General features: G+C 33.9%; 1 protein-coding gene across 4 annotated transcripts in view; it reads right to left on the bottom strand.

Moving 5' to 3' along the window:
* astn1 (astrotactin 1) overlaps window positions 1-21,349 on the bottom strand; it is a 433,021-nt gene that overhangs the window by 78,197 nt on the left and 333,475 nt on the right. For all 4 annotated transcript variants that reach the window (XM_056477943.1, XM_056477951.1, XM_056477959.1 and 1 more), the window contains 3 exons: window positions 3,974-4,242; window positions 2,629-2,762; window positions 2,362-2,513 (listed from right to left, as the gene is read on the bottom strand). In XM_056477943.1, coding sequence (XP_056333918.1) covers window positions 2,362-2,513; window positions 2,629-2,762; window positions 3,974-4,242 — 555 coding nt within the window. The remainder of the gene's footprint in view (window positions 1-2,361; window positions 2,514-2,628; window positions 2,763-3,973; window positions 4,243-21,349) is intronic.

The following is a 21,349-nucleotide window of genomic DNA, read 5'->3' as shown; positions in this document are numbered from 1 at the left end:
TTTTTTTATGTAAGAGGAAGGGTTGCCAAATAGTGTCAATTTTTTAGTATTACCACAAACTGTGTATCCTATCTTTTCTATTTGCATAGACCGCATCAAATCATGCATCCAATGTACATAACTGGGTGGAGAAGGATTTTTCCAATTTAGTGTCATAAGCCTTTTAGCAATTATTAAACAGAAGGTGAGTGCATTTGATTGTGTAGATGACACAAGGAAACATTTGTAGGTTTAAGCCCAAGTAATGCTACTGGGCAAAAGAAAACATTTAGAAAACAATACAGAAAGTATGAACAAGAGTGGCTGGAGCTTGTTGACACTGCTCACAAATTGGATCGAAACCAAGGTTAATTTTAGATATTTTTGCCTTAGTCCAATGTACTCTATGCAATAGCTTGAATTGTATAAGGGAATGACGAGCACAAATAGAAGATGTACACAAGACAGGGCCTTGGACCATTCCTCGTCTGTGAAAACATGATTGAAATCTGATTCCGAGCTCTGCTTTATTTTAAAAAAGGATGAGGAACCTGTCTCATAAACGAAAACATTGTTTTATGCATTTTAGAGACTAACTTTACAAAGTTTTATATCTAAAATCTGATCTTTTTTTGTTTGGGAGGTGCATGGGGAAAATAGGAAAATTCTTGTAAATGAATGTGTCTGAAGATATGTAAAAAAAATCATTTTAGGATGTTTAAATGTTTCTGATAAATAAGAAAATGTAACAAATGTGTTTTCACAAAAAAGATCATTGATGCTTACAATGCCACTTCCAAACCATAATATTATGTGCTTTTTATTTGATGTAGTTTGACATCCAGGCGCCCACTGGGAAGATTTATTGTTGTGTGGTTCTTTATACAAAATGTTATAAAACAATATGAAAGATTTGTCAACAAAAACACTTATTTGTCTCCATATGGACACCTTTTCTGGTATCGTTTGCTTGGTAGCTCACTTGATACGATTATGTACTAGTCAAGCATATCAGAGTACTGTAAGTAAAATATTTTTGTCTGACAAAAGAGCTCAACTGTGTAAAAACAAGGTAAAACAACATAACCACTTTAGCAAATGTGGTATTCAGTTTCTTTTTTTGAACAACACAAGAGGATTATGATATTGTTCAGCATAAGTGATGCATAGGACACACAACACCCTGTTCTTGTGCAGCAAAAAGTACCTAGATCAATGTACTGCGGGTTTTGTAGTAACTCTGGCAGATTTATGTATTTCCAAACAGGCTGAATTCTAAAATGTGGTTGTTATTCAGGTAGTGTTTTATTTTAAGGCCTTCATGCTCTTTTCTTGGAATACCAGTAAATTTCAAAAAAGTTTTTCCAGGTACAACTTTTTCTGGTAAATGCACAAATATTCTGTTCACATCAGCAATTGCATTGCATCTTTTTCCATCGACGTTAGAGATTACCCTTATGCTTCTTTGATTCCATCATCCATCTGTCAAATCTGATAAGATTTGAATAATGTTTTTAAAAAACACAATCAGACAGAATGTTTTAACTCCATTCGAGACACATACTAATTAGATATACTACCTACTGCAGTTATTATTGTACACTATAAAACAATCCACTAATTTACCAGTTAAGTCTGGATGTGTGAAAGTGGCTTATGTAAAGTGTTTCAACTAAAAATTTTTCATTCATTCATTTTTCTTCGACTTCCTCCTTAGTCCCTTATTCACCACAGCGGAATGAACCACCAACTATTCCGGCATATGTTTTACGCAACAGATGCCCTTCCAGCCACAACCCAGTCCTGGAAAACACTCATACACTCCCGCATTCACACATGAACTCATATACTACAGCCAATTTTGTTTACCCAATTCAATTATAGTGCATGTCTTTGGACTTGTGGGGGAAATCGGAGCACCCGGAGGAAACCCACACCAACACGGAAAGAACATGCAGACTCCACACAGAAATGCCAATGGGCCGAGTCGAGACTTGGACCAGTGACCTTTGTGCTGTAAGGCAGCAGTGCAACCACTGAGCCACCACCATCTTAATATTAATGCCTTTTAATTGCCTTTTAAAATCAACATACTATATGGTCAGATTATTTAATGTTTTGTTATTCAGTCTCAATGCATTCATTTGCAGACAGTTGCCATTATTGCAAAATAATACCCTGGCAGGGTGACCAGGACTCCAGCATGAGGCTGCGGGATCCTGTTTCACCCTGAAGGGGTTTAATTTGTGATAATGACTGGCTAAATATTATACAGCCTCTAATATAAGTGAGCATTAGGTATTGTTCCTATTTTGTGTGTGTGTGTGTGTTTTAGCTTCTATTGAGGAAACGGATAGGAATGTGTACATTATTTAAGCTTACCTGTCTCAACTTTGGAGTGATCAGTCCTCTCTGTCACCTTCTCTTGACTGATAAGGTAATCAGCAATCCTGACTCCAATTGGTGGCTCTGTGTGATTCCATTCTATGATGACCAATGAGCTGCTGGGCTCATACGAATGGGACAGTTTGAGCCTGGAAAGAGCATGAAATCAACTATTACTACCATTTATGACCAACTGATTGACAGAGATCTGAACTTTAAGGCCTCACTTCGGACATTTAAACTGAGGATATTGCTTGAACTCACATAGGTTGAGGCAGCGGAGCACAGGTTGGCAGTCCATCTGTGCCAAAAGCACTGGAGTCACATCTGCACCAGTCATCAATAACATCACCTTTAGCAGAGCACCATAAAACACTCATCATGGCCTCCTGCAGAGCCTGCATGAGAAGACAAAGATGAAGAATGTTAAAAATTTGCAATTATTTGAAATAATTCCGGGAAAAAAATTAAATAGGACTACTTTCATACACTTAAAAAGGTTGTCAAGGGTACTATGCACCACTAGAGTGCAGTATCTACCTGGATGATACATTAGCGGCATATCAATTATCCTTTACTTTTCCATACAGCTTTAAAAATAATCTGAATTAACTTGCTATGCCTTGGAAACTACATAAAGGGACAAAATATTTGATTAATAAATAGCATTTTTAATTCTATAAACTATATATAAATAATTAATAAATATGCAAGAGTTCTCTAAATATGCAAAAATAATTTATATCAAATTAAATAAAGAATATGGACTTGCTCTTTTAGATGAATGGAAAATTGATCTGCTTAATGTTGCAATTGCAATTGAACTGCATTCATTTGCAAAATGTTTTTTTTTTTTTTTTGCACAAATATAACTTCCCAATTAATAAAAAAATTCATGACTTTCATGACTCCTAAATGTATACATTTAAACAACTATATTTAAATAGTTACTATCTGAACAAAAAAACAAACAAATAAATAAATAAATAAATAAATAAATAAATAAATAAATAAATAAATAAATAAATAAATAATCAATTTTGAAGGTCTTACTTAACTTTCCAAGTTATGTGTTCTGGTATGCATTTTTACACAAATATAACTTTCCAAAACAATAATAAAAAAGTATTCAGAACTTCTAAAGGTTTACTCTCAGCCTTTTAAATAGTTAACAATCTGAACAAACAAACAAACAAACAAACAAACAAACAAACAAACAAACAAACAAACAAACAAACAAACAAACAAACAAACAAACAAATAAATGTCAATTTAAAAAGTTTTAGAACACTTTCCAAGTTTTGAGTCATGTATCTCTTCTGGTATGCATACAGTACATAAATACTACATGTTTCTGTAACCATGTTACATGGTTACATTTATTAAATATGCTGAAATTTTCTTTTTCTTTTTTGAACATCTTGCTACTTTTTTTACTTACCAGTGAAGCATTATATCTACACCACTAAATTACTACAGTCAAACCCAAACAGAGCAGTAGCTGGCTTCACGAACACACTGTCCAGCCAGGAGGCCTCAAATGCAGACAGTAGCTAGGCTCATCTCTGCTTTATTGGGTAACCTGGCAAGAGCTGAGGGTCACAGATACCTGGTATGTCTCGTTGCTGTTGACAAGCTCGAAGATCGGTGTGGCTTTGGTGATATTGAGTAGCACAGGTTCTGCGGGACGTGCAGGCCCAGGGCTCATGTGGCAGAGGTGGCAGGACAGAGGGCACTGGCCCTGGCTGCTGCAGTCCATGCGCACCCCCGCCGCCATGCGCTTGGCACCCGAGTCCAGCAGGCTGGCAATGTATGCTGGGTAAGTAAGCGTGCGTGGCTCTTTGTCTCGCTCCTCCGACTCGTCCGATGGAGAGTTCCCTGAAAAAAGAGAATTGCATATGATTTAGACAAAAAAAATAAATAATAATAAATAAATAAATATATAAATTAATAAATGAATATATATATATATATATATATATATATATATATATATATATATATATATATATATATATATATATATATATATATATATATATATATATATATATATATATATATATATACAGTAAAGTCAGAATTATTAGCCCCCCTTTGAATTTTTTTTCCTTTTTTTAATATTTCACAAATGATGTTTAATAGAGCAAGCAAACTTTTACAGTATGTCAGATAATATTTTTTTCTTCTGGAGAAAGTCTTATGTGTTTATTGCGGCAAGAATAAAAGCAGTTTTAAATTTTTTAAGAACCATTTTAGGGTAAAAATTATAAGCCCCTTTAAGCAATATATATTTTTGACAGTCTACAGAACAAACCAGTGTTATACAATAACTTGCCTAATTACCTTAACCTAATTAACCTAGTTAAGCCTTTAAATGTCACTTTAAGCTGTATAGTGTCTTGAAAAATATCAAGTGAAATATTATTAACTGTCATCATGGCAAAGATAAAATAAACGTTTCTAAAAATGAGTTATCAAAGCTATTATGTTTAGAAATGTTTTTAAAAATCTTCTCTCCGTTAAACAGAAATTGGGGAAAAAAATCAACAGGGGGGCTAATAATTCTGACTTCAACTGTATATAAACTTATTCAGTCTTCAATTAGGGCTGTTAGATTTTAATTATTAATTGTGATTATGAATTTACCTTGCTAAAAATTATTATGAAAATTGTAATATTATATAAAAGATATAAAATTCACACATTTAATTATCTTTAATATGAAATATGCAAATGAATTGTAACATATATGCAGAATAATTAAATTCAATTTCACGTCGACATTTGCCCAATTTTAAACAGAATAAAATGAATCTGTGAGGATAGAGAAAATAAAATTATTCTGTATAAAATTTTGCTAGAAAGATTTGACTGTTTGAATCTAACTTAAATATTTAAAATACTTTTAAATAAACTGTCTTAATTAACCTAAAATATTTACAATATTTATAATATATTATGTAAGATAACACACATTTCAGTTTATTAATAAATAAATAATAAAAATAACTAAATAATAGTCAATTAAATAAATAAATAAATAAATAAATAAATAAATATATATATATATATATATATATATATATATATATATATATATATATATATATATATATATATATATATATATATATATATATATACACACTGTATTTAAGCCCATATCACACATAGTTAATTCAATTTAATATTAAAATTTTTAATATTAAACTTCATTGTGGTGATCCTTGATGAATACAGGGACTAAGCCGAAGGAAAATGAATGAATGAATGAATTAAACTATTATGATAAATGAATTAAAATGATCACATACAGTATAAAAACATTACCACTAAGCACTATAAATTAATCTGCTTATTAACATTAGCTCTCTTAGTCCAATTTCAAACAATGAATCATCATTTGAGAAAAAATATGTGTTTTTTTTCTATAAAGTTTTGATACTTTCTACTACTTTAATCCATAAAAAATAAATATATATTAAATTATTTAGAAAATTGTTTATCTACGTCATTTAACAAATAAAAAGCATAAAAACTGCACGTTTAAACCGTAATGCTTGGCTTCTATTTTAAGCTCATCCCAAAAGTAAATGAACTCATAGTTGCTTACTCTGCAGACCTCGGCAGATATAAAAGCAATCTACAAGCTCAACAGCCAATTAGGGAATACCCTTTCACTGCGGCACACTTTAATAAAAGACACACACACTAAAGATTTTAAAGAGGCACACACACACACAAAAACAAACCACACTGAGGTTTTATGAGGCAAGAGTGTGAGAGGAAAATGCAGCTTGAGAACACATTATTCCTTCAGCCTTCCACAACATCAAACTGACAACATTCCTCCCGCTATTTTACATGAGGGGCACATGAAAATGAATACACAGTACACTCAGTTCACTTAAATGGGAAATATCATGAAACTCTGATTTTTTTTCTGTGTTTAAATGCAATAATTGGGTCCCAAGTGCACCTGCAAGCATATAAAATGAGAAAGGAACAGCTCAGTGACAGTATGAATGGGATCTTACTATATACTGTATTACTGCGCCTTAATCTGCATGATTCCACCCACAGTGCCACTGCAGCAGTCACCATTTCTGCTTGCTCACTATAAAACCTAGAGATTTATGTCTGTGCCAGAAAAACATCACAAAAATTCTGTTTTGGATGTTCCAATCTCACAGGCACTCAACATTTGAGCCGAGTAAATATGAGGCTCAGTTAACACCGTTTCTGAAGGATAGGCCAATACCAGAGCAATACCAACTGCATAACCAGAATATCAGAAGTATGCTACTACATATTTTGAGAATGTTTCCAAATTCCCTTTCTGAATGTGCTTGCTAACATGCTGTATAGCTGTTATCACTGTCTTTGTATTCGTTGAGACCAGTGATATTGTTAGATTTATCCGCACACACACTTAATATGCACTGATTAATTCTGTAAATAAATATTTTAAAATAGTAGTGAGTTAATTTGCAAAGTGGGGAGTTTATTTGCAAAGGACAGGACATCAAAAGAGAGCAGTAGCATGCTAGTTAATGAGTTTAATAAACTTCACTTTATAATAACTGCACAAACTCATCGGCCAACCACTCAGAAATGCTGTAGTATAGTCTAGTTATAACCTCTTCTACTTTATCCTTGTCAACTCCAGTTCGAAAAGGCTTTAATTCACTATTGGTTATTCCTAATATTTTGGCTGTGTAACATTTGCTTAATTTGTTGTTTCAGAATAGCATGTAAAGGCTCTGCCCTCTTATGGAAAGCAAAAGCTCACTTGCATTGAAAGGAACTAGGTAGGCACCAACATGAAAAATCTGGAGCCAAAACTCCAAAACCAAACTTAAAATTGTGAACGCACTTGGCCTTAAACCAAAAACTTGATTAATTGTTTCATTAAATTATACAAATAATACTTTTTTAACGACTTCTTAAATTTAACACAATAACGTAAATTAAAATGACAAAAAACACAATCAAATTAAATAACCAAATGTTGTTGTTTTTTTGACAGCAAATTTAAATTAATTTAAAATAATTTTTTTTTTTCCAGTGATGGGTTGCAGCTGGAAGGCCATCCGCTGCATAAAACACATGCTGGATAAGTTGCGGGTTCATTCCACTGTGGCGACCCCAGATTAATAATAGGACTAAGCCGAAAAGAAAATGAATGAATGAAAATTGTATTTTTGACAGTAAACAGCCTGAGAGCCATCATTTTACCAGTATTATCCTGACATCACAGTAGCACTTATTGCAGGAAGCAAGAACAACTATGATGCATAAATGATACATATGAGCAGACTTTGCATTTCCGGTGAACATGTGCAGTATAGTATATCTATACAGATAGATGAGCAGAATATAGTCAGAGTGAAATATTGAGCTATTTTAAACTTTAACCTTACCTGTAAACCCCTTTTTTTTCAGGATTCTCCCGTATTTTACAATTTTATCCCACTATCATCCTGTAAAAGTATTTTATTTCTCCTATATTTTGAATCTTTCTGTAAAGGCTGGCAACAAACATTAAAGAGCCGATCCTCCCTTTATGCAACCCATACCGCCAAGCCACCAGGGGACGGCCCTTGCTCTTAAATGTGAATCTGTTCTGTGCTTTCATTTTATTTAGGCATAAAAACTCTTTGAAATAAACATAAAATTGGCAGGATTCCCTTTCTTTCCATTACAGCCACCGTTGCCTCTCCTATGCAATCCTCAAAACAGTCAGTTCATGTAGTGGTGCATGACTGTCAGACGCGGTCCATAGTAATAAATAGACGCTTCCCAAATTAATTCTTTAAACACGCGATTTGAAGCGGAGCGAAAGTGGACACTTTGGGTTTTGGGTGCATGTTTGAACAGACTATAATAATAATAATAATAATAATAATAATAATAATAATAATAATAATAATAATAATATCTAAACATGTCGTTTTTTTGTTGTTTTTTTGTCTTAAATAAGCATAAACAGTTAGGAAAGCAATCAATCAAACACAGAATGTTTAAATTTTACAGTGAAGAAAAGGGTAATTAGATTTGATAACTTGATTCAATTTCTTTATAATAGCTATTAATTTAATTGGCTAAACTTTGATTTATTTGCAGCTTTTTCTAATGGATGCTATTTATTCTATCCTTTGTTAATAACATTTAAAAAAAGAACATATTACTGACCGTTTCAACTGTGTATTTACAATGAAACAGCTTCCGATGAACAGATATATTAATTGTTTTTTTTTTGGTGGGTTGTGGTATCCCTTATTCTCACATCCCAATGTTGACAGGTATGTCTTTAACAGTGGTGTATGAGCAAGCTAGTCGATGGTGCGCTCTGCTGTGCTTTAGTCGGCGCAGCAACAAACTGCTCTTGTAAAGTGCAAGCCATTGAAATTGAATGGGTTTCATAGCGCAGACTTTTTGTGTCCGGTGTGAAAGCCTCTTCAGGCTGTGCAGTGACTAAGGCTAGAGGGAGAGTGCAGCATTTTTTTTTTCGGCTCATAAGTTAAATTGTTCACTTTCGGGTGAAAACAGGTGGCCAAAAGTGTGCATCTCTAAAAGAAACACAAATTGCAAGAAAAAAAACTTGCATGTTTTTGCTCAAATATATTCTGGGGACAGCAGAGATTTATTTAACATTTTATGAAAAGGGCATATGTTCACTTTAATAATAAATCAACAAACAAACTAATCAGGGTGGCACAGTTGCTCATTTTACAGCAAGAAGGTCGCTGGCTTGAGTCACGACTGGGCCAGTTTGCATGTTCTCCCTTTGTTCACGTGGGTTTCCTCTGGGTGCTCCGGTTTCCCCCACAGACATGCAGTATAAGTGAATTGAGTAAAGAAAATTGGCCATAGTGTATGAGAGTATGTGTGGGTGTATGGGTGAAACAAATGCCGGCATTGTTGTTGGTTCATTCCACTGTGGCGACCCCTGATAAAAAAGGGAATAAGCAAAATAAAAGAATGAACTTACTAATCAGTCCACTCAAACTTTCACCTCAGCAATCTTCCAGTTCTAATTTGCTTTATTGTTATTATTATTTGGGGAGAATATGATTTGTTATTCGATATTCAGTAGTATAAAAGGTCATGCGATTGACCTTTTAGAAAGTGATGGGAGTAAACCAGCCCTCCCAACAGTTCAGCACAAATTATGATGCTTTCTTAATTACTCAGGCGAATGTAAATCATTGAAATAGTATCTCCCATTGTACTGCTTTGAAGAAAAGCACTGTAGCTGTGCCAAGAAAACAAAGCTCTTGAAAGAAATAGGCTCCTCAAAGTTAATAGATTAAAAGGCCTGCAAACTGCGAATTTTGGACGCCAATCAGAAAGCTTGAGCTCTTTGGAAAATACTAATGTGTTAGAAGTGTTTCATCAAATTCGATGCCAGCTGTAGATTATGAAGGCATTACCAATATTACTCTTAGCTGGCGCTTTAATTAGAGTGAGAGAATGAAAAGGGAAGAAGAAATCAGGAAGGCTGGGAAAAGAGAGAGTGAGAGGAGAGATAGAGAGGGAAAACAGTGGGAGAGCAGAACACACATACAGTGTGCCAATTTGCTTTGACATATTTTCTCTACAGCTCTGGGTTTTGACAGTTATGAAACCGGCATGATGCATTGCAGGCCAAATTAAAACAGGAGAGTGAAGGAAAACATCTCATTAGATAACTTTCATTTTAGGCTTTTGATTTGCATGAAAAAGCACCGAAAATCCTGTCATCTGTAGTGTCTCTTTAAGCTCCGAGCTCTTCACGGTGGAGAACAAGCCTTTGATATTCTCAGTGGTTTGAAGGATTGCCATTTATGACTGCATGCAAATTGTCAGCTGTGACAAAGGTGAGCATTCGGAAATTCCTCACACCGACATGTTTCTATCATCACCACCCAGCAGCAAAAAAATATAAGATCAAACACTAGGTGGCACAAGAACTCTGTAGAACACAGCGACGCACAAAACCAGAATGGAAGAGGTGACCTAACAAGTTGCATTATCATCTCTGCACAGATCAGAAAACACAATCTACATGATAAAGCATAAGATAATGAACGTTGCTTCCCATTTTCTCATATTTTTGACAAATATGGATAAGGATGAAACTTCAAATTCACGGACTGCTCTGCGTGCTATCTAAATTCCAAAGAGTCAAGAGTTTTCAATCAATAATAGGGGCGTTTAAGCACCACAGTCTAGCAATTTAAATGTGCTGCAATGTTTTGTTTGGGCTCGGGATGCATTTGAAAATCCTTGACAAGCTAATCCTGCAGGGAAGGTGTTACATGATGATTATTCAAGCACCTGCTCTGATTGTTGTGTATGTGTTTTGATAGTTTGGTCATGTTCACACAGCAGCAGAATACAGTTGTCAGTCCTGGATTTTAGTCATTACTTCACTTGCGTCTTCATGCCTTTTGGTTATGCGAGTGACAAGCGCATTCTATAATTTAATGCATGCTGTATATTTTCAGGAAGCCAACCATATTTTCAGCGAACCCCTGCTGTGCGAATGAAAGTGTATCAGGTATAGCCGTGTGTCATCATCAAACGGTGCGAGAGAAATGCTCTTCACTGCACAGATGCATAGAATGTGGAGTATGATATGAGCAGATATGAGTGTGATCTAACATTTTAGGTCCAGTCACTGTCCTCTGCTGGATCTACTCTTTATGGTTTACGAGGTATAGTATCAAAGCTCGCATTGATTACAGGGATAGTTCAAGCTACAATTAAAATATTGTGATGATTTACTTTGCTTAATATTACTCTTGATATTAAGAATGTTCAAACATTATTTATCAAATTTGATTTGACTCCCTGCTGAAAATTAGACACCGCAAAATTGATCAAAATATAAAACCATTGAAATTGATTTTGGCAATTTAATCCAAGTCATTCAAATTATTTTAGGTTTTTATTGAAATATTAACATCAATAAGAGATGTTGGGGTGATCTGATGTTCAATGAAAGAACAGAAAAACCTCAGGAATTTGAACATCTATAATGAATGAATAAATAAACAGCTTGAGGGTGAATAAAAAGATGATTATATTTTCATTTTGGGAAGAACCGATTTAATGAATCAAATCTTGCATTGGTTGAGAGTTTCTTGAGTCAATTATGAAAAGACTTTGCAGGTCTGGATATTGGCAAATTAGTTATTTCCTTTAGTCTTGGTCTCTATGGTTACAAGTGATAGTCACAAATAAAATGGAATGTATTAAGGGTACTTTTTCAGCAGAGCTGGTTAACAACCAACTTTAATTTAAAACAATCTTGGTAAAAACCTAATAATCAATGAACCAAACCATAATTAACCAAAAATAATTCATACTATTAAAAAAAGAAAGAGAGATAACTGAAAATCTGGAAAAAGTCAGAAGAACAACATTAGACAAAAATACTTTTTTTCTGGTTGTTCAAACTACTTATTTAAAATGAGTTGAATCAACATAATTATTTTGTGTTTTTTTTGTGGAAAACTTAATTGTTTTATGTTTTTTTATGTTCAGTTTTTTAAAAATGATTAACCTAATAATTAACTTAATCAATTTCTGTTGCGACAACATGATGCAATTGTGTGTAACCCAGTATTTTTTTACAGTGAAGACAATGTACTTTACAGATTTAAATAGGTTTAAAAAAAAACTACAATACCATGAAGCACTGCAAATTGCAATCACATTAAAAGCATTTTCTGTCAAATCACAATTATTGCCATTCCGACTAGTAAACGCTGTTCCTTTTCCTTCCTTTTACAACTCTTAGGTGCTGTTTACACAGATTTTATTTATTTATTTTTTCATTAAAGTATGCAATATATTTTTGTTTTCACAAGCTTTGGAGACGTAACTTAAATTTCGCTTTGAAATAATAGGTCACCTAAAGCTTTCATCATCAGTGTTGTGCAAGTTACTTCCAAACTGTAATACTTTACAGATTACTTATTACTGTGATTTAAAAGTAATCCCTTACCTTACAATATTACTGTCTCAAAATTGTAATATGTTACATTACTCTTATATTACTTTTTAGTTACTTTCACCAAAATAACTACAGAATTAGAACTTAATATTCTAAAATGACTAAATGTACTGCAGAGCATTTTACATCCAGTAGAAAGCGATTTGATGTAGCAGAATGACGGTGACCTATCCAGGCTACTAACAATATAGTATATATTTGGCAACGTGAAGGCTCAAGACAATGCAAGAAAGGATAAGAGCCAGAATCACAAATTATCAAAGTCTGTTGAAAGTATGGTAAAGGTAAAGTGATTTTCTGGCAATATCTGTAAATAGCTTGGCTATTTTCATATTAGACACAACAGGCCTATATGTAAACTCCAATGCCATGACCAGATGCATTTTTTTCTTAATCTTGCCATTATTCTATTCACTTTAAATTCAGGTTCACAACACAAAACTGTCATGCACAAAGTGAGCATGATGAACAGCTTTCTCAATATAATGCTCGTGCACCGATTTCCTCTGTGGACAAAACTGCTTGTGAGATCTCAAATATACGCTGCTCGCGTGCAAATTTTCTCATGCTCTCTCAAATATGCACTGCTCACGCACAAAATTTCTTGTGCGCTCACAGTTTACTACTCGCTCAGTGAGATTATATGCAGACTCACAATTTGTGTCTTGTGTTCCCTCTTCATTTCATGCTTTTTGATATAATTTATATTTGTACACTATTTATTAACAATAACCAAAATACTAAAATAGACTTACATATACAATTTTTAATCTAATCCACTATAACATTTTTTTGTTGTTTGTTATATGATGAAATATTTCCAATTTCAAACACTTAAGACACAGAGAAAAGAAGTTGAATGCAAAGAATACATTTTTAAAAAACATTTATTAAACATCCAAAAGGTGCACCATACTAATCAAATAAAACAACATTTAAACAAAAATATAACGAATGCAAGCAGATATGTAACCGATAAAAATAGAGGAAAACTTGATGAGGTATTATAGCCTACTGAACTATTCACTCCTCAAATAAATCTCACTATTAATCCCATTTTATCATGGCAACTAAATTAAATTGAACACGTCTCTGTTGTCTTCCACATTGCTGATGAGATTGTGGAGGACATTTTCCCTGTCATGTACAGTGTTTTGAACAGTTCTACAGTAAAGTACTTCAATTAATCAGTTGTGCTAATACTAGTTGCTATGGTAACACAAACGTAATATAAACAAATTACCCAGTGCTGTAGTTTTTTTTTTACAATATAGGGTATACTATACTACAATTCACCACACTTTACTGTAGTAAAGCTACACTTTGTATTTCATTTTATCAGTTCACTATTCTTAATACTACAGTATGCTGAAGCATTCATTAACAAATTGTAAATAATACTAGCCTAAAACATAGGCAGTATATCTAACACTCAAAAACACAAGTATTTATTATAGAATTTATCATAACCTTTTAGTGTTTCGTGTATTGCTAATAAATACTGTAGCAATATATAAACCATATCAACATTCTTGGGATAACCAATTGAACAGGAGGATCTCTGGAGAGCAAAAGCACGAAAAGAAGAGGAAACATGAGGCACAAAATGTGAGTCTGCATCATCTGACGGAGCCAGAGCAGATCATTCGCACGTGAGCAGCCGTGTTTTGAGTGCATGCGACTGCGAAAAAAAAAATTGCGGTCGAGTTGTCCACGAACAGAGAATTACATGAATGCGCTCTTGTAAAACTGCGCTTACGACTGTTGTCAGTGAAATAACGCCATATGCACATACGTCCATCTCGCGAATGTACTGTCTTCTGCTCTATGGAATCATTTTGCTGCTCTTCCGCTGCACGTCAGGGCTTGACCTTACTGTGAACCGGGCTGAGCCAATAGCCTCGGACCTCGAGCTCAGAGGCTGAAATCATTCCGCGTTCAAAGTAAAAAAGCTCCAATAGCTAGAGGGATAATAATGACAACACGCGCATATATTCACTAACCACGAACAGAAAATAGAACTTACTTGCGGTATTTTTTATTTGGTAATGTCTTGCGGGCGAAAAGTTTGTTGTAACGCACGCGTTACTGAACATGTACCGAGTAAAATATTACTGAAAATGTATAAGTAATGCCTTACACTACTGCGTTACTGGAAAATGTAATACATTACTGTAATACATTACTTTTGTAACGCATTACTCCCAACACTGTTCATCATGAGCTACGGATACAATCAAAATGGCATAAATGTTTTCAAGGAGCACTGCGAAGAGAATGCAATTGTCAATCTGAAGATAGCTTAAACTGAACTGTAAAAAATACACTGAAAGCAAATTAAGAGAGATGATTTTAATGTTTTTTTTATTATTCAAAGTTTAAATGTTAGAACGTTCAAAAGGAATAGGGCATGAGGGGATAACTGGGAATAGAACACAACCAGGAACCATGTTTCTAATTACAGGTCTATAGTATTAAGTAAAATTGTGCATTAATTAAAAAAATAATTTTGCAAATTCTGCAGGACCTCCTAGCGAACACGTCCCAGCGGCGTAGCGGACATTTTAAAAGTGTGTGTGTGTGGGGGGAGGGGGGGATTGGGTGGGGGGGAGAGACAGCTAAATAAGATAGAAAAGTTTACTTTCATAGAGTATAATTATTAATCACCTGTTTCTAAATGGTCTGTCTCTAAAAGTGAGGGAGGCATATCCCCCCCGTCCCCTCTGGTTGCTATGCCTCTGACTTGTCCTACTCCATAGCTCACCTAACTGGAAGACATGGCACCTTAATTACAACTTAATTTCAACCTGCTTGACATCACTAATGACAGTTCTAACAAAAGTGTTTATAACAATGTATCCGTGACAGTTCTTGACACAGTTATAACTAGCTAGTTTGTTTTTTCATCAACGTGTCATTCTATGATACTTCAACAATGAGTAATTATTATTTATGAACCATTACTATTTGGGAAAGGTGTGCCAAAGCAGTGCGAGAGACAGATGTGCTGAAGTCATTCCTTAAAACTAAAGTTTAGAAATTACAATATTTTTGAACAAGTGATTTTTCACAGCATTTCCTATAATATTTTTTCTTCTGAAGACTTCATCGTTGTATTATGGCTAAAATAAAAGCTGTTTAAAAAAAAAAAGAAAGAAAAAAATTATTGTCAATATTATTAGTAGCCTTAAGCAATATATGTTTTTTTCTGATTGTCTAGAGAAAAAACCACTGTTTTTAAATGACTTGCCTAATTACCCCAACTTGTCTAGTTAACCTAGTTAAACTTTTAATTTTGTTTTTAAACTGAATATTATTTCTCTTGAAAAATATCTAGTAAATTATTCTGTACTGTCATAATGGCAAAGATTAAAAGAAATCAGTTATTAGAAATGACTTATTAAAACTATTATGTTTAGAAATGTGTTAATAAAAAAATATTTCTGTTAAACAGCAATTGGGCAAAAAAAAAAAAAAAAAAAAAAAAAAAAAAAAAAATATATATATATATATATATATATATATATATATATATATATATATATACAAGGGGGCTAATAATTCAGAAGGGCTAATAATTCTGACCTCAACTATATATACAGCTTTTGTTGGTGCTAGCTCTTTGATGTTGTCTTGATATGTCTGAGCCTTAAAACTACAAGTGGTTTGTTACTCCCAAACATTGACAGTGCGAACTGTCATTCTATGATATTTCAACAACGAGTAATTATTATTTATGAACCATTAGTATTTGGGAAAGGTATGCCAGAGCAGTGCGAGAGACAGATGTGCTGAAGTCATTCCTTAAAACTAAAGTTTACCTCAGTTTTTTTGTAAAACACTGCAAAAATTTTCAGAAATGACAATATTTTTTGAACAAGGGATTTTTTACAGCATTTCCTATAATATTTTTTCTTCTGAAGTAAGACTTAATTGTTCTGTTTTGGCTAAAATAAAAGCTGTTTTTAATAAAAAAAAACAAAACAAAACATTTTGAATATTATTAGTAGTCTTAAGCAATATATATATTTTTCTGATTGTCTGGAGAACAAACCATTGTTATTAAATGGCTTGCCCAATTACCCCAACTTGCCTAGTTAACCTAGTTAAACCTTTAATTTGCTTTTTAAACTGAATATTATTGACTGTCATCATGGCAAAGATAAAAGAAATCAGTTATTAGAAATCAGTTATTAAAACTATTATGTTTAGAAATGTGTTAAAAAATTATATTTCTGTTAAACAGTAATTGGGCAAAAAAATATACAGGGCGGCTAATAATTCAGACAGGCTAATAATTATGATCTCAACAATACAGCTTTTATTGATGCTAGCTCTGATGTTGTCTTGATATGTTTGGGCCTTAAAACTACAAGTGGTTTGTCAATCCCAAACACTGACAGTTCGAACTGCTGTTTAATCACAGTGAGCTGAATGCAAGATCACAACAACATGTAAATACTCCTCCAGCAGTCCCATTCCATCTCAAAATCTTTCCATCCTCTCACTTCTCCTCTCGCAGCTGTTCAATCTTCCTCCTGTTCACTTTATTCCAGCGGTTTGAGCACACGGCTAGCGGCTGGTTTTAACTGACATGCCCTTCTGTCTCTTAATAAAAGCTGCCGGTGTGGTACAGGTGAGAGTGACTGGGTTTATTTACCTGTGATTGGGCCTGCCTGCAGACACAAAGAGCAGTGACATCTTGTTTGTGAGGTGCGAAGGCTAAACTAATTCATCTGTTGGCATGCGCTAGCTTTGTAATGCTCTCTGGGACCTCGCTGTGCAAGCTGACCTGAACCGTGAGGCTGAAGGGCTTGAATCTGAGGCAATTTGCAACGGATCCTGACCTGCCTTACATAGAAGGGGCTGAGGGGTTTATTTATTTATTTATTTTTTTTTTCTCAAAAAGGAACGATGAGGCTTATATCTAAGCCATTTTGCACAGTAATTGCATGGTTTTGGGAGACAATGGCATGCAACTAAGGCAAGACTGAAAGGCATACATAGGGCCCTATCATACACTCGGTACAAGACGTGCATGACGAGATTTGTTGCTATTTTCAGACCTGTGCAACTCTAATTTTCATGTTTTGCCACATTGTTTAAATCGCAAATCCATTTGCGCCACTTTGTGGACTCATGGGTGTATCGGTCTAAAAAGGAGGTGTGTTAAGGCGCATTGTTGGCATGTTGTTATTTTGAAGAACTGAAATAGAGTACACCATAGATTAAATTTAAAGTCTGAAGTCCAGCACAGATCGCTTTAGTTATGCACCTATGCAGATCTAAACGCTAACACATTGCTTAATAAGCACAGGATGTACAACAATACACAAATATCTTTGCATATGAAAAAAGTAAGGGAATAAAATGTTACAAAAAATATTAATTTCTACATAAAAAACTCCATGACATCTTCATGTCAGGGGGCTTTTTTCAGTTTATTCATGACAATATGCATTTTTACAATGTTATTGTTATTATTAAGATTATTTATTATATGCATATTTATATTTGTTTTAATAATAGGAAATGTGTTTGGATATAACTCAGTTTTTTGATCACACTTCTTTATTATTAATCATTTATTAGTTTTCTGGAAATTAGAACTGAATTTAAAAATAGTTTTGAAACAAATCTTTGTGCTTAACAAACAAAATTAAATATGTAGGCTAATCTATGTCTTTAGCAGAGTGCGTACAACACCGTTTCCTTACTCCACGAAAGTAAAGGAGTAAAGTAAAGAGTAAAAGTAAAGTAAAGAGAAAGTAAAGAGGCCGAATGGAGGAGGCTCATTCTTTATCCTCGTGCAGATGGTCTGTTTAACTGTTTTCTCGCTAATGAAGCATTTATTTTTTCCACTTACAAAGACCACCATGTAAATAACAAATGCGCCATGGCGCGACGCAACTGACTCTTAAAGGGAAAGTGAGATGAGACTCTGATTGGTTTAATGCACGTTATGCTCAAAACATACCCTTAAATCATTAAGAGAATAAGCAAAACCCTGTTAGACCATGCCCCACAGCGCAAAGCGTATTTTTCCACCCGTAAAAAAGCAAAAGTGGATTCGGACACACCCCTTTTGTGCCATGTGCTTTAGACTTTGTGCCTAGATTGTTAAATTAGAGCCCCAAGCGTTTATTATTTCTGGGAGAGAAATGCAGGTGTTCATTATTTTGCCTTTTAATGTTATAAAATTTTGTCAATTGTCGTCACTACTACTACTATTACTACTACTACTAATAATAATAATTTCACAACACATTTTTTTACCAATGGTATACTTTTAAAATATCATAGTATTTCCTGTTGGGTATCTACAATTGAAGTAAAATTTATTAGCCTTCCTGTGAATTTTTTTTACATTTTTCCCAAATTATATTTAACAGAGCAAGGAATTTTTCACTGTATATCCTATAGTATTTTTTTTTCTTTTGGAGAAAGTCTTATTTGTTTTATTTTGGCTAGAATAAAAGCAATTTTTAATCAGTTTAAAACCATTTAAGTTCAATATTATTAGCCCCCTTAGGCAGTATTTATTTTTCGATTGTCTACAGAACAAACCACTTTTATACAAGGACTTGCCTAATAACCCGAACTTGCCTAATTAATGATGTTTATAAACAAATTTCGAGAGAAGCACATGGGTGTGATTGACACGTCTGGTCTTGCATTAGAAATCTTACCCATCCAATCAATAAAAAGAATCATTATAATTATATTATATTATATTATATTATACCTCAGCCATCTTTCGATTTCTCAGAATCCCAAACCACCCCAACTCCACTTCCCCTTCAGCCTTCTGTTGAAAAGAATAGGGGAGGTTTTGCAGGACTGGGCCTGAGCTCAGACCCATCTCTCTCGATTAAGGGGAGAGCCCTGGGCTCAAGAATCTTTCTAAGCTTAGAGCTCTTCCCCGCTCTTTCATTCAGTCATGCTTCTGCTAAGTTCAAACTCTTGAAATCTAGTTAAACCTTTAAATTGCAGTTTAAGCTTAATACTAGTATATTGAAAAATAACTAATAAAATATTATGCACTCATGTCATCACGGCAAAGATAAAATAAATCAGTTATTAGAACTATTATGTTTAAAAATGTGTCTAAAAGATCTTCTTCCTGTTAAGAGAAATTGAGAAAAAAATATACAGGAGGGCTTAGGATACAATTTAGGAGGGCTAATAATTCTGACTTCAACTGTATATTAGAATTGCATTTCTATTTTGCTTCAGTTTTAAAAACCTTAAAATATATCAATATAATATATAATATATTAATGTATTCAATATGAAACTAAAAATTTCAAATATTTCTAACAATAATAATTATCCATTTTTATGTGATAACACAGAAAAAAAAAACAAACAGAAACCTTCAGCAACAATATATCATTTTTTAAAATGTATTATTATTTGTAGTTGTAGCTGCAGGTTTATGTGAGCGGTCCACTGAAACCCCTGCAGCAACAGTGTTATAATCAAATATTTGCAGTCTGCTGTAAGTATCCCTTGGAGTTAGAGGACGATCTCAGCACCAGGGATTCAGTGCCAGCCAGGTGCACTTTCCTAGGCCTTATCTGTCTGTGCACGGCAAGCAGCTGGCATGCCTTTCACCAGCGGATTACACGCTAACGCTGCTGTTCCCTCGTACTATCACTTCTGCTTTTCAGGGGACATGCTGACCTTCAAGCGCTGCTCAAAACTTTCACTTTTTTTAACTGAAGGATAATTTAGAGGATACATGAAAGATTGTAAAGAAACCAGATGAAATGTAAAACGATAGATGAATTAATCTGAAATTAGAGTAGGGGTCTTATTAGATTGTATAGAGAGATGTACAGTACATCATGAACTCTGAGTTTTGACATTTACTTATTTTATCTCTCTGTCCAAGGCTGAACTATTTTGAGTATTAATATAAAAGAAGAAGAAAGAAGTCAGGAGTGCTGAAATATGCATTATGCCTTTTATCCTCGCAGTGTTGGATGATCCAACCTATCCACGAGAAAGAAAAGGTGCAAAAATATTTTGAATGTGGAAGAAAAACTCATTTCACAGAAAAATTGAATTTTGCCAGCCGGATAAGAAACAGAATAGTTTTCTCTAAGCATTTGTTAAAGATGCTGTTTGTAAGTCTGCTAGATTTCAGGGTTTTTGTTGTACTTTTAGACATATTATAACTGTTAAGTCTCTGTTTAAACTGACAGTTTTCTTTTAAAGAATGAAAATCCTGTTATCACTGCCTTACCCACAAGTCAAAGGGTTACAAAAAAACTTTAAAAAGCAGGTCATACAGGTACACAATGGTGAGTTATTGAAGACAGAATTTTGTTTAGTTTTTTCTTTTGATACTATATATATTTGAGCAACAGTATGCAAATGTAATCAACTGTTTGCACAGTTGATCTTGATTAAAAAAACTTTTATAGTATGTGAGGCTGCATTAATCAGGGCAACCGGAGTCAGGAACACTTCCCAAAAGGCTCTAATTTGAAAGTCATCAACACTCATGGTATTCTGTCTGTTTCTCTTCATAAGGAGGTTTCCATAATCTTGGATCTGCCATGCATCCAGAGCAGATAGATATGATGGTCATCATTGAGTCAAGAGCACAAAACTGTTTCCTGCAAAGGCCCAGTGACAGGCAAGTCTGTCCATAGATTTCCTGGCTAGTCTGATCATCCTTCAATAATGAGATTTGTAAAAACTAAACCAAATCTGTCTTATTTAAACTAGAACCACATCAGCATTCTACTACCACTCTGCTCCCTGTCTGATATGCTGGATTGTTCCACAATCTGAAATATTGTTTTGGCTTTTTATTCTAATTTCTTCATCTACGTTAAGCTGCTTTGACACCAACTAGATTGCCAAAATTCTTTAGATAAAGTTGGAGAAATGAACTCTAACTAGTTGGGAAGTAAATATTGATTTCTTGTTTGTATCAAATGTAATAATTGCTAACTCTATGAT

This window comes from Danio aesculapii, chromosome 2 (assembly GCF_903798145.1).
Source record: "Danio aesculapii chromosome 2, fDanAes4.1, whole genome shotgun sequence".
Lineage (NCBI taxonomy): Eukaryota > Metazoa > Chordata > Actinopteri > Cypriniformes > Danionidae > Danio > Danio aesculapii.
Note: the sequence above shows the minus strand (reverse complement) of the source record. Positions and strands in the feature narration are given on the sequence as shown.